We start from the raw sequence: 19,833 nt of genomic DNA, 5'->3' as shown, positions 1-19,833 counted from the left end.
ACATTTAGACTCATAGAAAGAAACCCCTTTGAAGATTTGGTAAAAAAGTGATACAATGAATCTGGACCCAAATGTAACAAATGTAATTAAAAAAAAGTCAAAGACAATTACAAATACACCCCTCAATCTGAATAATTAACTCTGCACAAAAGTATAGTGCAATAACTACATCAAATTCAAGTTTAAATAATGAATTAAACATTATAATTTTAGTGATGAATTATAAGAGAAGATATAAATAAATATAAATTAATCTCATATTATAATTTTAATCTATCTATAATCTTAAAAATATTTTAATACCAGAATTATATTTTTTATTCAAAATGAATAAAAAAGAAAAAGAAAAAGTGTTAATACAAAGCTATCTTAATTCTAGACTTAAACAAAAACACGATTAACCTGTTACATGAATTAAATATTATGAAAGTATTATTACTGATGTATATACTATAAGAAAATTGAAGAATAAATTAAAAGTGAAGACATAATGGTTAAAATAGCATAATATTAACTTCAAATATAGAAACCCATACAAAAGAAGATGAAACAACAATTAAACATAAAGCATTACAAAGTTCACACCATATTACTAATATTCTACACCAATTTGAGAAAACCTTTAAACACTAACATCTTCATCATTGCATAATAGCAAGAAAGATACTTGAGTACAATATATGTAACACTAACAAAATGCAAGACTCTTTCCAATCCTTCACTTTAATGCCAGACATTGGACTCTGATTGACGTTGGATACACAATTTAAAAGCATCTTGAAGTTGATTTGTAGTTGTAACAGAAGAAAATTCATGTGCCAAATTTATCTCGCTGGTAGTAGAATTAACCTCTTGGTTAACAGAGAATTCACAAGGCTACAAAAAAATCACAAAATACAAAACACTCATCAGAATAAGAACAAAAGAAATACAAAATCATCAATAAAGGCTAATGAATACTAAAGGAAATCACTTTAAAGTAAATGATTTAACAGTATAATTTAATGCAAACCTTTTGTTGCATATTAACTGTAGCCTCTGTTGTGCAACCAAAATCCATTGAGTATTGCTGCATAAATGAACCGAAAGAAAAAGAAAAATTAATAATACAATGATAAATAATTAAATACAACACCATGAGACATAAGAATTGAGTTTTTAAACCGAGAGTGAATGAAGAATTAGCTAAACCTTATCATATAATTTCTGATTTCGTGGTTGGAATGAATCTGCTATTAACCTTCTTGAGGTTGAAGGTCCAACAACTTTGGCACCATGAACAGAATCCGATAATTCAATTTGAAAACTACTTGGCTGGAATAAAACATGAATGAATTACAAAAATTTAAATAGGATTAACAGAGGACAATAATATAATTGAAATAAAGAATGAGAACACAATTAAATTGAAAAGCACAAGATAGAATATGAGCAAAATGTTATCATTGCAACCAAACCTTTCTATCATGCACTGAAGAAGCACGTTCAAAGAGATTGACCAATGAAACATCATCACAAATACGATGCACTATATACACAGTTGTCTTATACTCATAACCAACAGGTCTAGGATCTATCATTAAAACCATCTTCTTCCCAATTAAACAGTCAGACATGGTTGGCGGGACTCTATGCTCATAAATAGTCTATATAATTCAAAGAAAAATACAGGAAAAAGTAAGCCACAAAAAACAATTTAACCAGTAAGAATGAGAGGGAGAAATAAATAATAAGGGTAACATTTCTATGCATGAGAAAATCCAGTGTAACACCCTAATATTCAAATCCTTATGCTCGAGTCATAAGTCAATGATATTACGGTGGTACGACTCTCAGGTGGATTTTTAATAAATAAATATAGGTAATTTCGAAAGGAGTATTAATCGAGAAGCCTGAAAAGAGTAGAAATAAAATCGCGAAGACGTATCTTTCACGTTTCGACAACAAAAGATAAACCGTGAAGCCGAAAACGATATACGGACAAGGCGTAGAGGAGATTAAGAGATAGATAACAGATAGATATATATAACATAAGTAAATAGCCACTAGTCGCGACCCGCGAAGTTTAGGTCGGCTAGGGTACATTATGAAATTAGTTGACAACAGTATATCCTAATCTCTCCCGAAGGAAACATGAGAGCCTCTATAGGCAAATTCAAAGAGTTCAATACATAATATAAACTTTCCAAAACAAAGGTGGAGAGATTCTAATCAAAACATAAAGTAGAGGAAATAAAGATCTTCGCCGTCTCTCAGACGACCCTTAACTCACTTCTGAGCACCTGGACCTGTATCTGAAAAACAAGAGATATATACGGAATGAGAACCCCGGGCCCATGGGTTCCCAGTACGGTAAAAGTGCCAAATAAATTCAATGTACTGCAACAAAAACTCACTAAGCATCCTAAACTTCTTCACCAATTATTCATCCTAGGTTCTCGCTAATCCATGAATAGGCAACTGTCATAAGGGAGTGCTAAATTCAATTCATGTTTCACATGTTTCCCAACTCGCTGACTCTTCCACGAATCAGACTCAGAATATAAGCAAAACCATCACCAGTTGTTCTGCCTCAGCAGTTCTATATCAATACATCATCATGCAATCGCATCATCAATTCATCTCATCAAGAACAGCCCTCACACCCACCGACACCAGCATGAGGGGCCTCTCAGTTGTACAAACACAAGCAATACAGGCAAGTAATACACAAACATGATACAAGTAGAACAAGTAGCATATAGTCAGGTAATATGGCATATATGATGTAGAAATCCAAGACAAATGGCAAACCCAAACAATTCAAACATATGCAAATGATGAATACCTACCCTATGGCTGATGATATCATCTGTCGGTTATATAGCCAACCTGACATGTCCTGGTAGCTAACCATTGGACAGAAACACCCATTGCAGAGCAATTAGATTTGAGCTACAACCCCCTTGCTACTACCCGCTCAACTCAGAGCTAGTGGAATAACCACTACTGCGGCTACTACCCAGGCGGGTGTTTAAAAGCTCAACCTGGAGCGAGTGGATTCACCACTACTGCCGCTACTATCCAGGCGTCACAATCTCTGACCTGGAGCAAGTGGGACGAACCACAACCCTTGCTACTACCCAGGTATCTCAAGCATTGGCCCGGAGCAAGTGGGACAAACCACAACCCTTGCTACTGCCCAGGTATCTCAAACATATATTCATTCAATCTCAATTCATATTATCAACATTCATTGTTACCAAATCTCAAACATTAACTTGGAGCAAGTGGGACGAACCACAACCCTTACTACTACCCAAGTATCACAAATAAACATTTATTCATAATCACCCTTCATTATTATCAATTCTCAGACAATGACCCAGAGCAAGCGGGACGAACCACGACCCTTGCTACTACCCAGGTATCACAAATACACATTTATTCAAAACTCCATGATTAAACTCGTTTATCATAATCCTCCTTTCCCATCTCATACCCGGAGCAAGTGGACAATGCCACTGCCAACTACCCGGGGTCGCACATCACATTTCAATATTTTTTCATTATTATCCATTTAACATATTCATTCATTAATCATATATGCATTTATACTCAGCCATAAACAATAATGGCTTTGCCGAAACCCGGCAATAACTCAGTCATCCGGCTCATGGTCCAATCAAGAACGGGCCATTTATCAATAAATATAGCCCTCCGGCTCATGGCATACACAGTACTTCCACCGTCATCCTCCATATCTCATATAATCATCTTTGATCATAACTTTTCCCCTTGTTTTACTCGCAAGTTACCATATCCCCTAGCTCCTTTCTCATTGCTAGGCATATCATAATGATTTAATACATAAGAGGTGAGATCGGAGGCTTAGAAGTATGAGATTTGGCTTTAAAAACTCAAAAATCAACTTTGGCATAAAAACAGGGCCACGCGTACGCGCACTCCACGCGCACGCGTGGATGGCCAAAAACTCATCGACGCGCAAGCGCCATATGCGCGAACGCGCGGGTTGAAAAATATCCAAACGGTGCGCAAGCGTTAGCCACGCGTACGCGTGGGTGCTCTTGCGCCCAGGCATAAAACTGGCACAATCCTGGCACAACTCTCTGGAAAATGGCTGGGCAATTGGTCCTGTGCATCGACGCGCCCGCGCACACCACGTGCACGCGTGGATGATGCTTTCTGGAAGAACGGCGCGCACGCGCCAAGTGTGCCTACGCGCGTACGGTTCGTTCTGCTAAAAATTTTCTAAGTTAAAAGCTGCAAAATTTACAAATTCAACCCCCAATCTTCCGACGGTCATAACTTTCTCATTTTAAATCATTTTTCACCCGTTCTTCGAACGGCATGGACATCCCGGATCCAATTTCATTTCTAAACAGATTCGGCAGAAAACAGAGATCCGTAGTCCAGGTTATGTCTCGTCAAAGTATGCCAAAAAAAAACCATGTTTTCATACAAAACCACAAAGTGCCATTTTCAAAACAAGCCATTTTCAACTCTTTCCAAAGTCAATCAAAACATGCCAATTTCAACCCTTTTTGAAATCAATCAAAATGTACCAAAATCAACATCAAGCCATCCTCAACTAACACATTGACACTTTTTCAAACTCAAACACATTTACATATCATATACTCTTCCTCATGCCAAATTTCAACAACACTATTTCCAATCAACCATCATTATACATAATCAATATCATACTCACTATCATGTGGTTTCACCCACAAATCAACCTTAATCACTCCTCAAGTATATATCACAACATACATATCTCTAATGCATCATAATACCACCAAGGCATCAATAATCATAATCACATATATGACCACATAATATATCTCAACCAAAACCAAACATGCCTCATATATATAATTTCACCCAAATTTACCAAATTCCACACTTCAACTCCTCAAACCTTATTGTTCAATAACCAACCCAATCATTCATATATTCATTATCTGAAATTCATCCAATCACTTGTGTCATCATACAATGCACACATCAACTTACCTTTCTTACCTTTCTCCGGCCTCCGGCCCAAAATTCACGGCCTCCGGCCCAATTTCACAATTTAAATGGATAAACCACAAATAAATACTCATTACCCAATACATCAAATTCTCAATACACCAAGCATACAAGGCTACACAATCCTCAACCCAATCATTAATTCACATTACATACCAACTATGCATATTAGCACCAACCATTTACGCAATCCAATCTTAATCCTAGGGGCATCTAGCCTAGGAATTCTCATCACAATACACGGTACTTAAATGAAACTTAAACCGTACCTCTTGTAGCCAAACCAATTGAGCCTCTTCTTTGGAAGTCTTCACCAACCTTAGCTCCAAGCCTTACCAAAGCTCCTCAAGCAATACCAATCTCCCAATTGTCCACCAACATCACCAAATACACTAACATAACCAATATCACATACATACATCAACCTAGGGCTCATAAAAATGACAAATCACAAGGGTTTGAGCACTTCTTACCTCAGCCCATATGAATTAGGGATAGAACCCACTTAGAATCCATGTTGGAGTATCCCTAAATACCCAAAATCACAAGATTTCAACACTAACTACCCAAAAACGTGTAACAGTGGGGAATTTCAAAAACTGGGCAGAGATGAATGAAATAATCACCACTAAACTTAGATAGAATTGTAGAGGATGAGAAGAGTAATGCGTGGCCGCAAACGGCTCGTCAATCGGAGCTCCGTAGCTCAAGTTATGGTGGTTTGAAGATCAAATAGAGTTAAGTTTTCTCTCTTCTCTTCTCTCTTCTCAATTTCAGCGCCCCAACCCTTCTTTTTAGGGTAAAATGAGCTGAAATGCTCATAAATAATGTTTATATATGTTGGGTCTTGGGCCCACTTAGGCCCGGTTCACTTATTTTTGTCCGTTGGCCCAATTTTGGGCCAAAACCTTTAAGATTAGCGCTCTAAATCGCACTTTAAATATTTCTACATTCCCTAATTATAATTCCTCATTTCTTAATCTCATTTACTCATAATCAATTTTCTTAGCTGTAGTACCAGACAGATCTCAGCCAGTACTGCCGGTCAAAATTTCACTGTGCGCTTTTACGCAGAAAACTATGTTATCCGACTCAGAAAAATTCACTGAATCTAAATATCATATTTAGATGATCAAATTCCAATTGCCGAATCTTCCAACCATATTCGCTTCCATTTAACTTATTATTTAATTAATTTTGGCTAGACCGGGTATTACATTCAGCAATAAAAGGAATAAACAAACCTCTTTGAAATTTGATTTTTCATTCAACAAATCACCACAATCTTTCTTGATAATATGCCTAACTTCACGATCATGAAGAATGAATACATTGCTACCACTTGCATGAGAAATCACCACCTTTAACCGATAGCTTTTTAAAAAATTCAAAAGAAAAGAATCATTATTGAAATAACTAAAGACCTATGCAAAACGATGAATTTTGCAAATAAAAAAGGTAATCACAGTTATTTTTGTTAATATAATAAGAATGCAACCAATTTTTTTTTAAACCTTGGAATAGCGTCAACACACTCAAGCTGGCACATACTACAAAAAAATTGTCCATTCTGTGGATAAATAACTGCACCACAAAGACATGAAAAATACCACCATTTTTGCTCCTTTAATATAGATGTGATCTTTCCAAGCACCAAGCAGAAAACATCCTACATGGATTTTTTGTGTAAGTCAAATAAGTAAGGCAATATCAAAAGGAAGCAAATAAAGAATGAAAAAGTACTCAAAATGGAGAAAAAAAAAACTATTTTCCAGAAACCTTCATATGAAAATTAAACTTAATCTGATCCTAAAAATATATAAAAAAAACTAAAATATGATTACATACTGGCTCTGGAGTAGAACAACAGTAACGCACGGCAAAAGGATCAAGCAACATGTCATCAACATTGCAAGCATGAATAAAAGCATCGCATGCAATTCGACTTTTATATTTTTCAACTTCTGCATAGTGATGATAATCTTCACATATGGGAGTATAGATAGGTGCTTGAATACCATTCTACATTATAAATCAAAATGTTATACTCAATAGATGAATATAACCTTGAATAACAACTAAGTTTAGTTTGGGAAAGTGAAAAAATTAATATATATAAAAGATGTGATATAAAATCAACAAAACAATTTAAACATACATTTATATTTGGATCAAGCTTCAATTCTACATGTGGTAGATTGTCATTCAAGATTGAAATAACTTTGAATGTCCCCGTGTATGGCTCGTTGCTTACTTTTTTGCAGGAAATTTTGAAAATTAGCTCTTTCCCAATAAAAAGATAAAAAAAAGTAGGATACAATGCATAACTGAAATCCTGGAATATTTTTAGAAAAAGAGTTAACAAATAAATGATGAATGAGAACAAAGACAGAAATAATATTTAAAAACAAAATGAATCTAAATCACATTCAGTTCTTTCTCATGATCCATCAATGCAGAAGAACATGTCTTTCCAAATAATTTAGTTGCAGCAGAATCCATAAGAACAAAGACAGCAGTTGCATTTCTATCTTCAACAACAATCCTAACTCTATACCTGTAAAGATAAATTTTTAAAAATTAAAAAAAATATCACTAATATAAGAGAAAAAAAGAAATTTGAATTGATAATAGAAAATCAAATCAACGAAGAAAGAAATGATATATTTTAACTTCTAAAAATAATTACTTTGCAATAGCATTATCAACATCTTTGTCACAAACTTGGCAATGGAATACATTATCCACTTGATCAAGACTATGTCCACAGACACATGAAAACAGCCACCAATTAGCACCACCAAAGATTTCTTTTACTTTAGCTACAACAAAGAATAAACCATCCTGCAAATAATAAAAACCACAAAAAAAACCTTTTAAGTGTGCAAAGAACTTACATTCATTTAAAAAGATTGCATTAACATTATATGGTGCATACAGAAAAATAAAACACGACCTCAGTACTCTCTTGAATCATTTGAATTGTGCGAATGCATCTTCAATTCAAGGAATCATCATCAATGTTCGAAACTAAAGAACCATGCTCATTCTTTGTAAACATATTAAAATGACAACTTGCTACATTCATTCTGCAGATGTAAAAAATGAAGAGGCAATTACAAATTTTCAATTACCTAAAAAGACCAAACGGAAATTCATAAAAAAATTATGCTTACAACTAACCTTTCAAGAAAATGCACAGTTTCTTGCAAATCAGGGTTGATAAGGATATTCGATATATTTAATACATTTTGCAAAGAAACTCAATCTGAATAATACATAACACAACAAAATGTATCGGTAAAGACCAAAATTAAAGGAAAAAAAGGCACAATATTAGATTGTTAATTTCTGATAATCACATGATTTAACAATAGATAAATTAAATGAAATTCCAAACCTCCATAAACTTTGATTTTAAAAGATTGTAGAATAATTATAGGAGGTCTCTGAAATTTAGTTAGCATAGAAAACTCCAAACATTCACAACTTTTTCCAAACACATTGCACTGAATCTTCTTCCTATAAACATAAAGTTCAAAGGCATTACAATTAACATATTAAAATAACATTAAAAAATAAAACAATTAAAAATTTAGATCTCATGATAAAATACCCATCAGCATAAAGCTCCAAGATGACATCTTTAATAATTTTTCCACAATAATTAATTTCTTTATCTGGACGCACACCAGTGATAACTCCAACAAAATCTAGAAAAAAAAATTAAAAAAACAAATATATTATAAATAGAATAACCATTTGAGAAGGAATACTAAAGAAACAGATTACAATTAGTTAGAAATACAAAAATTCTAATCTAATTACATACCTATTAAATAGTCAGAGTCACCTCTTTTTTCTAGTATTTCAGATATTGGACAGAAACTGAAACCATCATTTAAAGTCGAAAAAGGAACTCCTGGGGTGATAGTAGTTTCTTCTTGAAATAGCAACTTGAAACGATGCTGAGTTACCCTGTTGGACCCAATATTTGGAACAATAGAAAAATTTGTCATGATGTAAACGCTTCCCTGATCCAACACATCAACGACATCTGATATGAAACATTCTTTGATGATAGCTTCAATCTTATCCAGCTGTTTTAATAAATAAAAAGAGTGAAAAAAATTAAACACATTCAATGGTGTTTAAAAGTTGAAAAAAACCAAACACATTTTTTTTCCATGAATATGGAAAAAAAAAGCGCTAAAATTACTGTAAAAATGAAAATAAGAAGATAATATTATAACTCACATTCTGGTCTATCAGTATAAGGTGCAGCAACCCATCATCATTTTCTTCTAGTACTGAGTTTCCATGAAACCAAAGTCTAACAACTTTCACTCTCAACCTCCATGTTTCTCTCCAAGGCGTAATGCACTTGATTGGATCAAATAAAGTATGCATCTTCTTTAATGTTCTCTCACAATGCTGAAGAAGTGAAATAAAAATGAAGAGCAAAGCAGGGATGAACTTAAGTTGGCAATTTTCTGACTCTCTTGCTACATATATATATATATATATATATATATATATATATATATATGAAAAGCTTCTGCTATAAGTTTGCTTAGGGTATGACAAGACTTGACTTTCCCTTATTGGGAAAGAATCAAAAACTTCACGTATAATTCACCCACTAACCTGCAAAAAATACCAACTCTGTATGTTATACTAATAGTTAATAAAAAAAATTGTTTTGACAAATTAAATAAAAAGTTAACAAAAAAATTTGGTATGTTAAAGCCTTTTTTTTCAAGCAAGAACTAACTTGAAGAAATTAAATTGAAAATTAAAAAGTTAATAACAAAAATAAATTATAAAAGAAACTCTTCACTTAACAACTTTAAAAAAATTAAACCAAAAATAAATATAAAAAATGATCAGCCTCAATATAAGATGCTTTAAAATGAAAGAAATTATATGCCAAATAATATATGCCAAATTATATGCTAAATTAAATTGGTTCACTAAAATTTTTATTTTTTTTAAGATAGAACTAAACTGAAAAAACTGAATTGAAAATTATTAGTTAATAATAAAAATAAAGTATATAACTTAGTATATTAAAGAGTCGAATAATACTTAATATTTTGGACCCTCCTTTCTTATATTAAAATAGAAAAGTGCAGGAAATATATAACTTAAGAATAATAAAATTTAATAACTATTCATACATTATAATCTATAACAAATAAATAAACAGACCAAAAATTTTGTTGAAAACTTCTGTAAATACTATATTTTCAGTCAAGTCGTTTTCAGGTCTATTTTCATCACATAAGAGTATCTTCAATCCCCTTTTATACTTAACACGTGATATAGCAACATACAATTGACCATGAGAAAACACAGGACGACGTAAGAATAACCCAACGGTTGATAAAGTTTGTCCTTGACTTTTGTTAATTGTCATAGCAAAGCAAAGCAATAAAGGAAACTACCGATGTTGAAACTTAAAAGGTAACCCAGAATCACTTGGAATCAAATTCATTCGAGAAATGAAAACTCTATCACCGACGTTACTTCCAGAAACAATATCTGCAGTAATTACATTTCTTCCTAGACTATGCACAATAAGTCGAGTTCCATTACATAAACCACCTGCTGGATCAATGTTTCTCAATAAAATAACAGGAGCACCTACTTTCAACTTTAGAGAATGATTTGGCAATCCTGAACATTTTATTTGATTTAGAAACTCAACATTAATCCAATTAAGATCAATGTCAACATTAGCATCGGTACCACATATACAATCTGAACTCAAATACTCTTTCATCTCACCTGGTAGTAAATTCACAATATGATCATTGATCTCCTCAACAATTTCAATAGTTGCAGCGAGAATAGCCCTATCTTGAAAATATGTTGAATTATTCAAATTTTCAGAAAGATTAGGATATATGACTGAAACAATATCAATAATTGGATCATCAGTGATAGGAATTAACAACTCTGAAGCAATTTTAACAAAGACTCTATCATCAATCCTTGTACCACATTTACCTTCTCCAACTTGAAGAATCCACTCTGAGAATAATCTTAATTCATTCATGTCTGAATTTTGAGCTGCACTTTCTAAACGCATATTCCTAGTTAAATTAAAAACTTCACAATGCTTCCATAAATATGAAGAATTAATTGAAGCCATAACAATCTCAGCACGAGAGGCTTTTGGTATAACGGGTAAAACTTGTCTGAAATCTCCTCCTAAAACAATAACTTTACCTCCAAAAGGCAAGTTTTGATTAGAAATAGAAGTAACTTTCATCAGATCTCGAAATGTTCTATCAACAGCCTCAAAAGCTAACTTGTTTGTCATTGGAGCTTCATCCCAAATGATTAGATCTGCTTGACGAATTAAATCTGCCTTTTGCGAATTAACTCTAATTCTACAAACAGATTCTTCATTTAATTCAATAGGGATATTAAACATTGAATGTGCAGTTTTTCCACCCGGCAGCAACAAAGAAGCAATACCACTAGAAGTAACATTGATAACAATTTTTCTCTCAGATTGCAACTTAGTTGACAATGTTTTATAGAGAAAAGTTTTACCTATTCCACCAAAACCATATACAAAGAAGAAACCATGTTCTTTGTTGCAAACACGACTAATAATGGCATGGTATATACTCTCTTGTTCAGCTGTAAGTTGAGCAAAATAATCATCATGCTGAGCCAACATCTCTGATACATCATATTGCATTTCACGCACAACCATAGAATTAGAAAAAGTAGAAATCAGACCCACATTAGGTAGCGGCATCCCAGCATAATCTTTCAAAGATTTGCCATTATTTTGCAAAAGTTTCTCGATCTCAATCAAACAAAAGGTTTGTAACTCCTCAGGTGTCACTGTTAACGCTATCAGAAAAAAGAAAAAAGTAAAAGTTACAAAAACAAAGAAATAGTTCCAATGAGAAATTATGTTGTTTAACATGTATGAAAATAATTGTAACAAATAAAGTAAATTCGTTTCTTTTAAAAACTACCTGGATATTATAGCTGAATCCTTCTATGATAAAGAATGTCATCAGATAAATACACCCAAGTTTGATTCCAAACAGACAAAGGTCTACTGATTGAAGCTGACAATAATAATGTTACAAATAATCGTCTGAGTTGCAAGCCTGTTCCTAACAGAGCAGCTTCTTTAATAGCTTCAACAAACTCATTATCATCAGTCAACAATCCTAATGCAAAATATGCTTCTTGAAATGTATCATAAGTAGTCCCATTAACTGTTCTAATGCTCTTAAAGCTAGTACACCCTCTTTGTACATTTAATAACAAACGCATATAAAACAATTCACCCGCAGTTGGGGGAACAAAACTCAATCTACCGATTGAAAATCCTCTTTGTCTTGGTTTCCATTCCCTATTATCAACAACATAAACAAAATGCCGTGGGAACTCAACATACGTCAAATCTTTTCCTTCAGGATAGACCCTATTTGCTAACATCCAAGCTATAAACATGGTAACCAAATCCTTATTCCTCACAAGAATAGAACTTATAGTGTCACGATCATCAAAGATAATATGTTGCTGGTTTGGCAAATGAAAAGTTAACCTTTGAACAGATGGTCATCTATGATGAATATCATAAGCAAAAATTCTCCATATAGACTCACACGGAGATAGATATCGACAATCAAAATACTCTTTAATTTCATCAAGAACACGAGTATTTTGGTTCCCAACATGAACATTGCTAATTGTGGCTGTAACACGATCAGGACCTTTGTTGACATATTTGAATAAATATTTAATCACATTTGACTTATTGCAAAACTCCAAATTGATGTGAGCACTGATGCACGAAATTGTGTTCCATGTTCTTTGTACTTGTGTAAGATTAACAATATATAATTGTATTGAATCCTCATTGTGGCTCTATGTGTGGACACAACTCCGTTCAACTAACCAGCAAGTGCACTGGGTCATCCAAGTAATACCTTACGTGAGTAAGGGTCGAATCCCACGGAGATTGTTGGTATGAAGCAAGCTATGGTCACCTTGTAAATCTCAGTTAGGCGGATATAAAATAATTATGGAGTTTTCGAATAATAAATAAAAGAATAGGGATAGAGGTACTTATGTAAATCATTGGTAGGAATTTCAGATAAGCGAATGGAGATGCTTTTCGTTCCTCTGAACCTCTGCTTTCCTACTATCTTCATCCAATCAGTCTTACTCCTTTCCATGACTGGCTTTATGTGATACATCACCACTGTCAATGGCTACTTTCGGTCATCTCACGGGAAAATGATCCAATGCCCTGTCACGGCACGGCTAATCGTCTGGAGGCATCACCCTTGTCAATGGCTTCATCTTATCCTCTCAGTGAATAATATGCTCACGCACCCTGTCACGGCACGGCTATTCATCTGTCGGTTCTCGATCATGCTGGAATAGGATTTACTATCCTTTTGCGTCTGTTACTAACGCCCTGCAATCGCGAGTTCGGAGCTCGTCACAGTCATTCAATCATTGAATCCTACTCGGAATACCACAGACAAGGTTTAGACCTTCCGGATTCTCTTGAATGCCGCCATCATTCTAGCTTACGCCACGAAGATTCTGGTTAGGAGATCTAAGAGATACTCATTCTAGCTTATTTCATGTAGAACAGAAGTGTTTGTCAGGCACGCGTTCATAAGGGAGAAGGATGATGAGCGTCACACATAATCATCACCTTCATCACGTTATTGGGTGCGAATGGATATCTTAGAAGAGAAATAAGAAGAATTGAATAGAAAACAGTAGTACTTTGCATTAATCTTTGAGGAACAGCAGAGCTCCACACCTTAACCTATGGAGTGTAGAAACTCTACCGTATGAAAATACATAAGTGAAAGGTCCAGGCATGGCCGAGAAGGCCAGCCCCCTAAACGTGATCTAAGATAGCATACAACTGATCAAAGATGCCTAATACAATAGTAAAAGGTCCTATTTATAATAAACTAGTCACTAGGGTTTACATGAGTAAGTAATTGATGCATAAATCCACTTCCGGGGCCCACTTGGTGTGTGTTTGGGCTGAGCTTAAGTGTAGCACGTGCAGAGGCCATTTGTGGAGTTGAACGCCAGTTTCTGTGCCAGTTTGGGCGTTCAACTCTGGTTTTGGATCCTTTTCTGGCGCTGGACGCCAAATTTGGGCAGAAGGCTGGCGTTGAACGCCAGTTTGCGTTGTCTATTCTTGGCCAAAGTATGGACTATTATATATTTCTGGAAAGCCCTGGATGTCTACTTTCCAACGCAATTAGAAGCGCGCCATTTCGAGTTCTGTAGCTCCAGAAAATCCACTTTGAGTGCAGGGAGGTCAGAATCCAACAGCATCAGCAGTCCTTTTTCAACCTCTGAATCTGATTTCTGCTCAAGTCCCTCAATTTCAGCCAGAAAATACCTGAAATCACAGAAAAACACACAAACTCATAGTAAAGTCCAGAAATGTGAATTTAACATAAAAACTAATGAAAACATCCCTAAAGGTAACTAGATCCTACTAAAAACATACTAAAAACAATGTCAAAAAGCGTATAAATTATCCGCTCATCACAACACCAAACTTAAATTGTTGCTTGTCCCCAAGCAACTAAAAATCAAATAGGATAAAAAGAAGAGAATATACTATAAATTCCAAACTATCAATGAAACAGAGCTTCAATCATATGAGCGGGACTTATAGCTTTTTGCCTCTTGAATAGTTTTGGCATCTCACTTTATCCATTGAGGTTCAGAATGATTGGCATCTATAGGAACTCAGAGTTCAGATAGTGTTATTGATTCTCCTAGTTCAGTATGATGATTCTTGAACACAGCTATTTTATGAGTCTTGGCCGTGGCCCTAAGCACTTTGTTTTCCAGTATTACCACCAGATACATAAATGCCACAGACACATAATTGGGTGAACCTTTTCAGATTGTGACTCAGCCTTGCTAAAGTCCCCAATTAGAGGTGTCCAGGGTTCTTAAGCACACTCTTCTTTTGCTTTGGACCTTGACTTTAACCGCTCAGTCTCAAGTTTTCACTTGACACCTACACGCCACAAGCACATGGTTAGGGACAGCTTGGTTTAGCCGCTTAGACCAGGATTTTATTCCTTTAGGCCCTCCTATCCACTGATGCTCAAAGCCTTGGGATCCTTTTTATTTGCCCTTGCCTTTTGGTTTTAAGGGTTATTGGCTTTTTCTGCTTGCTTTTTTCTTTTTCTTTCTATTTTTTTTTTCTATTTTTTTTTCGGCCCCTTTTTTTTTTCTGCAAGTTTTGTTCTTTGCTGCTTTTTCTTGCTTCAAGAATCATTTTTATGATTTTTCAGATTATCAAATAACATGTCTCCTAGTCATCATTCTTTCAAGAGCCAACATATTTAACATTCTTAAACAACAACTTCAAAAGACATATGCACTGTTCAAGCATACATTCAGAAAACAAGAAGCATTATCACCACATCAATATAATTAAACTAAGTTCAAGGATAAATTCAAAACTCATGTACTTCTTGTTCTTTTGAATTAAAACAGTTTTTATTTTAAGAGAGGTGATGGATTCATAGGACATTCATAACTTTAAGACAGAGTTACTAACTACTAATGATCATGTAATGAAGACACAAACATAGATAAGCACATAACATAGAAAACGAAAAACAGAGAAAGTAAGAGCAAGGAATGAATCCACCTTAGTGATGATGGCATTTCAATGATGTTCTTGGGCTCTTCTATGTCTCTTCCTTGCCTTTGCGGCGTGATTCCTAGTGATTTTTTTTTTTTGGGATTTCTATCCTCAGTTGCTTCTAATAATTATGTGGAGGGAGGTACATCTCCTGAGGTATCTCAGGGATCTCTTGATTTGCAGCCACATGTTCTACCACTGAGCTATAGATCCTTTACATAATTGTTTTACCACACCAAACTTAGAATGTTGCTCGCCCTCGAGCAAAAGGAGAAGGAATAGATGAAGAAGAAGATGTGGAAAAAAAACTAGGATTATGAGGAGGTAAGGTGGAGATCCTGTGGGGTTCACAGATCCTGAGGTGATCCTGTGGGGTCCACAGATCCTGAGGTGTCAAGGCATTTACATCCCTGCACCAAATTAGGCATGTAAAATGCCCTTGCACACAACTCTGGGCGTTCAGCGCCAGGTTGGTGCCCATTTTGGGCGTTCAACGCCCCTTTGCTGCCATTTCTGGCGTTGAACGCCAGAACCATGCTTGTTCTGGGCGTTCAGCGCCAGGATGCTCCCATTCTGGGCGTTCAGCGCCAGAACTATGCTCTGTTCTGGCGTTTGAACGCCAGACAGATGCTCCTCCAAGGTGTGATTTTTCTTCTTCTGTTTTTGATTCCGTTTTCAATTTTTATATTTATTTTGTGACTCCACATGATCATGAACCTAAGAAAACATGAAAAACAATAAAAATAAGAATTAGATAAACATTGGGTTGCCTTCCAACAAGCGCTTCTTTAATGTCAATAGCTTGACAGTGAGCTCTCATTGAGCCTCACAGATGTGCAGAGCGTTGTTGAGACTCTCCAACACCAAACTTAGAGTTTGGATATGGGAGTTCAACACCAAACTTAGAGTTTGGTTGTGGCCTCCCAACACCAAACTTAGAGTTTGACTGTGGGGGCTCTGGTTGACTCTGCTTTGAGAGAAGCTTTTTCTGCTTCCTCTCCATGGTTGCAGAGGGAGATCCTTGAGTTTTAAACACAAGGGAGTTCTCATTCCATTGAAGGACTATTTCACCTCTGTCAACATCAATCACAGCTCTTGCTGTGGCCAGGAAAGGTCTTCCTAGGATGATGGATTCATCCTCTTCCTTTCCAGTATCCAGGACTATGAAATCAGCAGGGATGTAAAGGCCCTCAACCTTTACTAATACATCCTCTACTTGTCCATAAGCCTGTTTTCTTGAGCTGTCTGCCATCTCTAGTGAGATTTTAGCAGCTTGCACCCCATAGATTCCCAGTTTCTCTATTACAGAGAGGGGCATGAGGTTTATTCCTGAACCAAGGTCACACAGAGCCTTAAAGATCATGGTGCCTATGGTACAGGGTATTATGAACTTTCCAGGATCCTGTCTCTTCTGAGGCAATGTCAGTTGATCCAGATCACTTAGTTCATTGATGAACAAGGGAGGTTCAACTTCCCAAGCATCAATGCCAAATAATTTGGCATTCAGCTTCATGATTGCACCAAGAAACTTGGCAGTTTGCTCTTCAGTAACATCCTCATTCTCTTCAGAAGAGGAATACTCATCAGAGCTCATGAAGGGCATAAGGAGGTTCAATGGAATCTCTATGGTCTCTAGATGAGCCTCAGAGTCCTTTGGTTCCTCAGAGGGAAGCTCCTTATTGATCACTAGACGTCCCAGGAGGTCTTCCTCCTTGGAATTCACGTCCTCTCCTTCCCTTACAGGTTCGGCCGTGGCGCTTATGTCAATGGCCTTGCACTCTCCTTTTGGATTCTCTTCTGTATTGCTTGGGAGAGTACTAGGAGGGATTTCAGTGATCCTTTTACTCAGCTGGCCCACTTGTGCTTCCAGATTTCTAATGGAAGACCTTGTTTCATTCATGAAACTCACAGTGGCCTTGGATAGATCAGAGACTAGATTTGCTAAATTAGAAGCATTTTGTTCAGTGTTCTCTGTCTGTTGCTGAGTGGATGATGGAAAAGGTTTATTATTGTTAAACCTGTTTCTTCCACCATTATTAAAGCCTTGTTGGGACTTTTGATCCTTCCATGAGAAATTTGGATGATTTCTCCATGTTGAGTTATAGGTGTTTCCATAAGGTTCACCTAAGTAATTTACCTCTGCTATTGCAGGGTTCTCAGGATCATAAGCTTCTTCTTCAGAAGATGCTCTTGAGTACTGTTGGATGCAGCTTGCATTCCATGCAGACTCTGAGAGATCATATTGACTTGCTGAGTCAATATTTTATTCTGAGCCAATATGGCATTCAGAGTATCAACTTCAAGAACTCCCTTCTTCATAGGCGTCCCATTGATCACAGGATTCCTTTCAGAAGTGTACATGAACTGGTTATTAGCAACCATGTCAATGAGTTCTTGAGCTTCTGCAGGCGTTTTCTTTAGGTGAATGGATCCACCTGCAGAAGTGTCCAGTGACATTTTAGATAACTCAGATAAACCATCATAGAATATATCCAGGATGGTCCATTCTGAAAGCATGTCAGAAGGACACTTTTTGGTCAACTGTTTGTATCTTTCCCAAGCTTCATAGAGGGATTCACCTTCTTTCTGTCTGAAGGTTTGAACATCAGCTCTAAGCTTGCTCAGCTTTTGAGGAGGAAAGTACTTGGCTAAGAAAGCCGTGACCAGCTTATCCCAAGAGTTCAGGCTGTCTTTGGGTTGAGAATCCAACCATAATCTAGCTCTGTCTCTTACAGCAAAAGGGAAAAGCATGAGCCTGTAGACTTCAGGATCTATTCCATTAGTCTTAACAGTATCACATATCTGCAAGAATTCAGTCAAGAACTGAAAAGGATCTTCAGATGGAAGTCCATGAAACTTGCAGTTCTGCTGCATCAGAGAAACTAATTGAGGTTTCAGCTCAAAGTTGTTTGCTCCAATGGCAGGAATGGAGATGCTTCTTCCATGTAAATTGGAATTAGGTGCAGTAAAGTCACCAAGCATCTCCTTGCATTATTATTATTTTCGGCTGCCATCTCCTCTGCCTGTTCGAAAATTTCTGAAAGGTTATCTCTGGATTGTTGTATTTTAGCTTCTCTTAATTTTCTCTTCAGAGTCCTTTCAGGTTCTGGATTGCTTCCACAAGAATGTTCTTATCTTGCTCCTGCTCATATGACAAAGAAGAATGGCCAGAAAAATAATAATAATAATAGAGATCCTTTATACCACAGTATAGGATCCCTTGTAAGTAGAAGAAGAGGGGAGATAAAGAATATGATGTAAAGAAGAAGACAACTGTGAGGATTGGAATGTGAGATGAGATGTTAGGATATGAATGAATAAATAGAATGAGATGGGGGAGGAATAATTTTCGAAAATTATTTGAAAAGAGTTAGTGATTTTGAAAATGGTTTTTGAAAATTAGTTAGTATTTTTTTTTCGAATTTTTTTAATAAAAATAAAAAATAAAAATAATTAGTTAATAAAAAGAAATTTTTGAAAAAGAGGGAAGATATTTTCGAAAATTGAGAGAGGAGAGAGGTTAGTTAGGTAGTTTTGAAAAAGTTAAGAAACAAACAACAAGTTAGTTAGTTAGTTGAAACAAATTTTGAAAAGATCAGAAGTTAGGAAGTTAGAAAGATATTTTGAGAAGATATTTTTGGAAAAGATAAGATAGGAAGATATTTTTGAAAAGATATGATAGAAATTAGTTTTGAAAAGATTTGATTTTTAAAATCACAATTAATGACTTGATTCACAAGAAATCACAAGATATGATTCTAGAACTTAAAGTTTGAATCTTTCTTAACAAGTAAGTAACAAACTTGAAATTTTTGAATCAAAACATTGATTGTTATGTTATTTTGAAAATTATGATATAAAATAAGAAAAAGATTTTTGAAAAATATTTTTGGAATTTTTCGAAAATAACTAAGAATTTTGAAAAAGATTTGATTTTGAAAAAGATTTTGAAAAAGATAAGATTTTCAAATTGAAAATTTGATTTGACTCATGAGAAACAATTTGATTTTAAAAATTTTTGAAAAAGTCAACTCAAATTTTCGAATTTGATGAGAGAAAAAGGGAAAGATATTTTTTTTGATTTTTGAATTTTTATGAAAAACATGAAA

The 19,833-nt window shown here is 35.2% G+C and overlaps 2 protein-coding genes and 1 non-coding gene across 3 annotated transcripts in view; 1 reads left to right on the top strand and 2 right to left on the bottom strand.

The window, feature by feature from the left end:
* Positions 1-381: 381 nt before the first annotated feature.
* On the bottom strand, positions 382-9,447 carry LOC140178626 (uncharacterized). Its single transcript, XM_072215828.1, has 13 exons — positions 9,295-9,447; positions 8,870-9,137; positions 8,654-8,750; positions 8,541-8,559; positions 7,727-7,881; positions 7,465-7,594; positions 6,886-7,059; positions 6,282-6,398; positions 1,458-1,646; positions 1,192-1,314; positions 1,013-1,069; positions 736-876; positions 382-402 (listed from the first exon to the last, which is right to left on the bottom strand). Exons 1-13 carry the CDS (start codon positions 9,445-9,447, stop codon positions 382-384), a joined length of 1,644 nt encoding a protein of 547 aa, XP_072071929.1.
* Positions 9,448-10,480: 1,033 nt separating this feature from the next.
* Positions 10,481-19,833, bottom strand: part of LOC140178625 (uncharacterized) — a 48,703-nt gene continuing 39,350 nt past the window's right edge. The window contains exons 6-8 of the mRNA XM_072215827.1: positions 12,710-12,788; positions 12,177-12,619; positions 10,481-11,910 (exon numbers count right to left, since the gene is read on the bottom strand). Of these exons, the coding sequence (XP_072071928.1) occupies positions 10,481-11,910; positions 12,177-12,619; positions 12,710-12,788 (1,952 nt within the window). The remainder of the gene's footprint in view (positions 11,911-12,176; positions 12,620-12,709; positions 12,789-19,833) is intronic.
* On the top strand, positions 18,236-18,343 carry LOC112745461 (small nucleolar RNA R71). Its single transcript, XR_003173389.1, has one exon. It is a non-coding gene; the product is annotated as a small nucleolar RNA R71 (small nucleolar RNA).

The sequence above is a fragment of the Arachis hypogaea genome, chromosome 14, assembly GCF_003086295.3.
Source record: "Arachis hypogaea cultivar Tifrunner chromosome 14, arahy.Tifrunner.gnm2.J5K5, whole genome shotgun sequence".
NCBI classification, from domain to species: Eukaryota; Viridiplantae; Streptophyta; class Magnoliopsida; order Fabales; family Fabaceae; genus Arachis; species Arachis hypogaea.
This window is presented reverse-complemented; position numbering and strand designations above follow the sequence as displayed.

Excerpts from the sequence above, each read along its gene's own strand:
- LOC140178626 (XM_072215828.1), bottom strand. The coding sequence starts at position 9,447 with ATGCATACTTTATTTGATCCAATCAAGTGCATTACGCCTTGGAGAGAA. Across the intron at positions 8,751-8,869 it reads TGACTCTGACTATTTAATAG|ATTTTGTTGGAGTTATCACT; the intron begins GTATGTAATTAG and ends TTTTTTTTCTAG. Across the intron at positions 1,070-1,191 it reads ATCAGAAATTATATGATAAG|CAATACTCAATGGATTTTGG; the intron begins GTTTAGCTAATT and ends TCATTTATGCAG.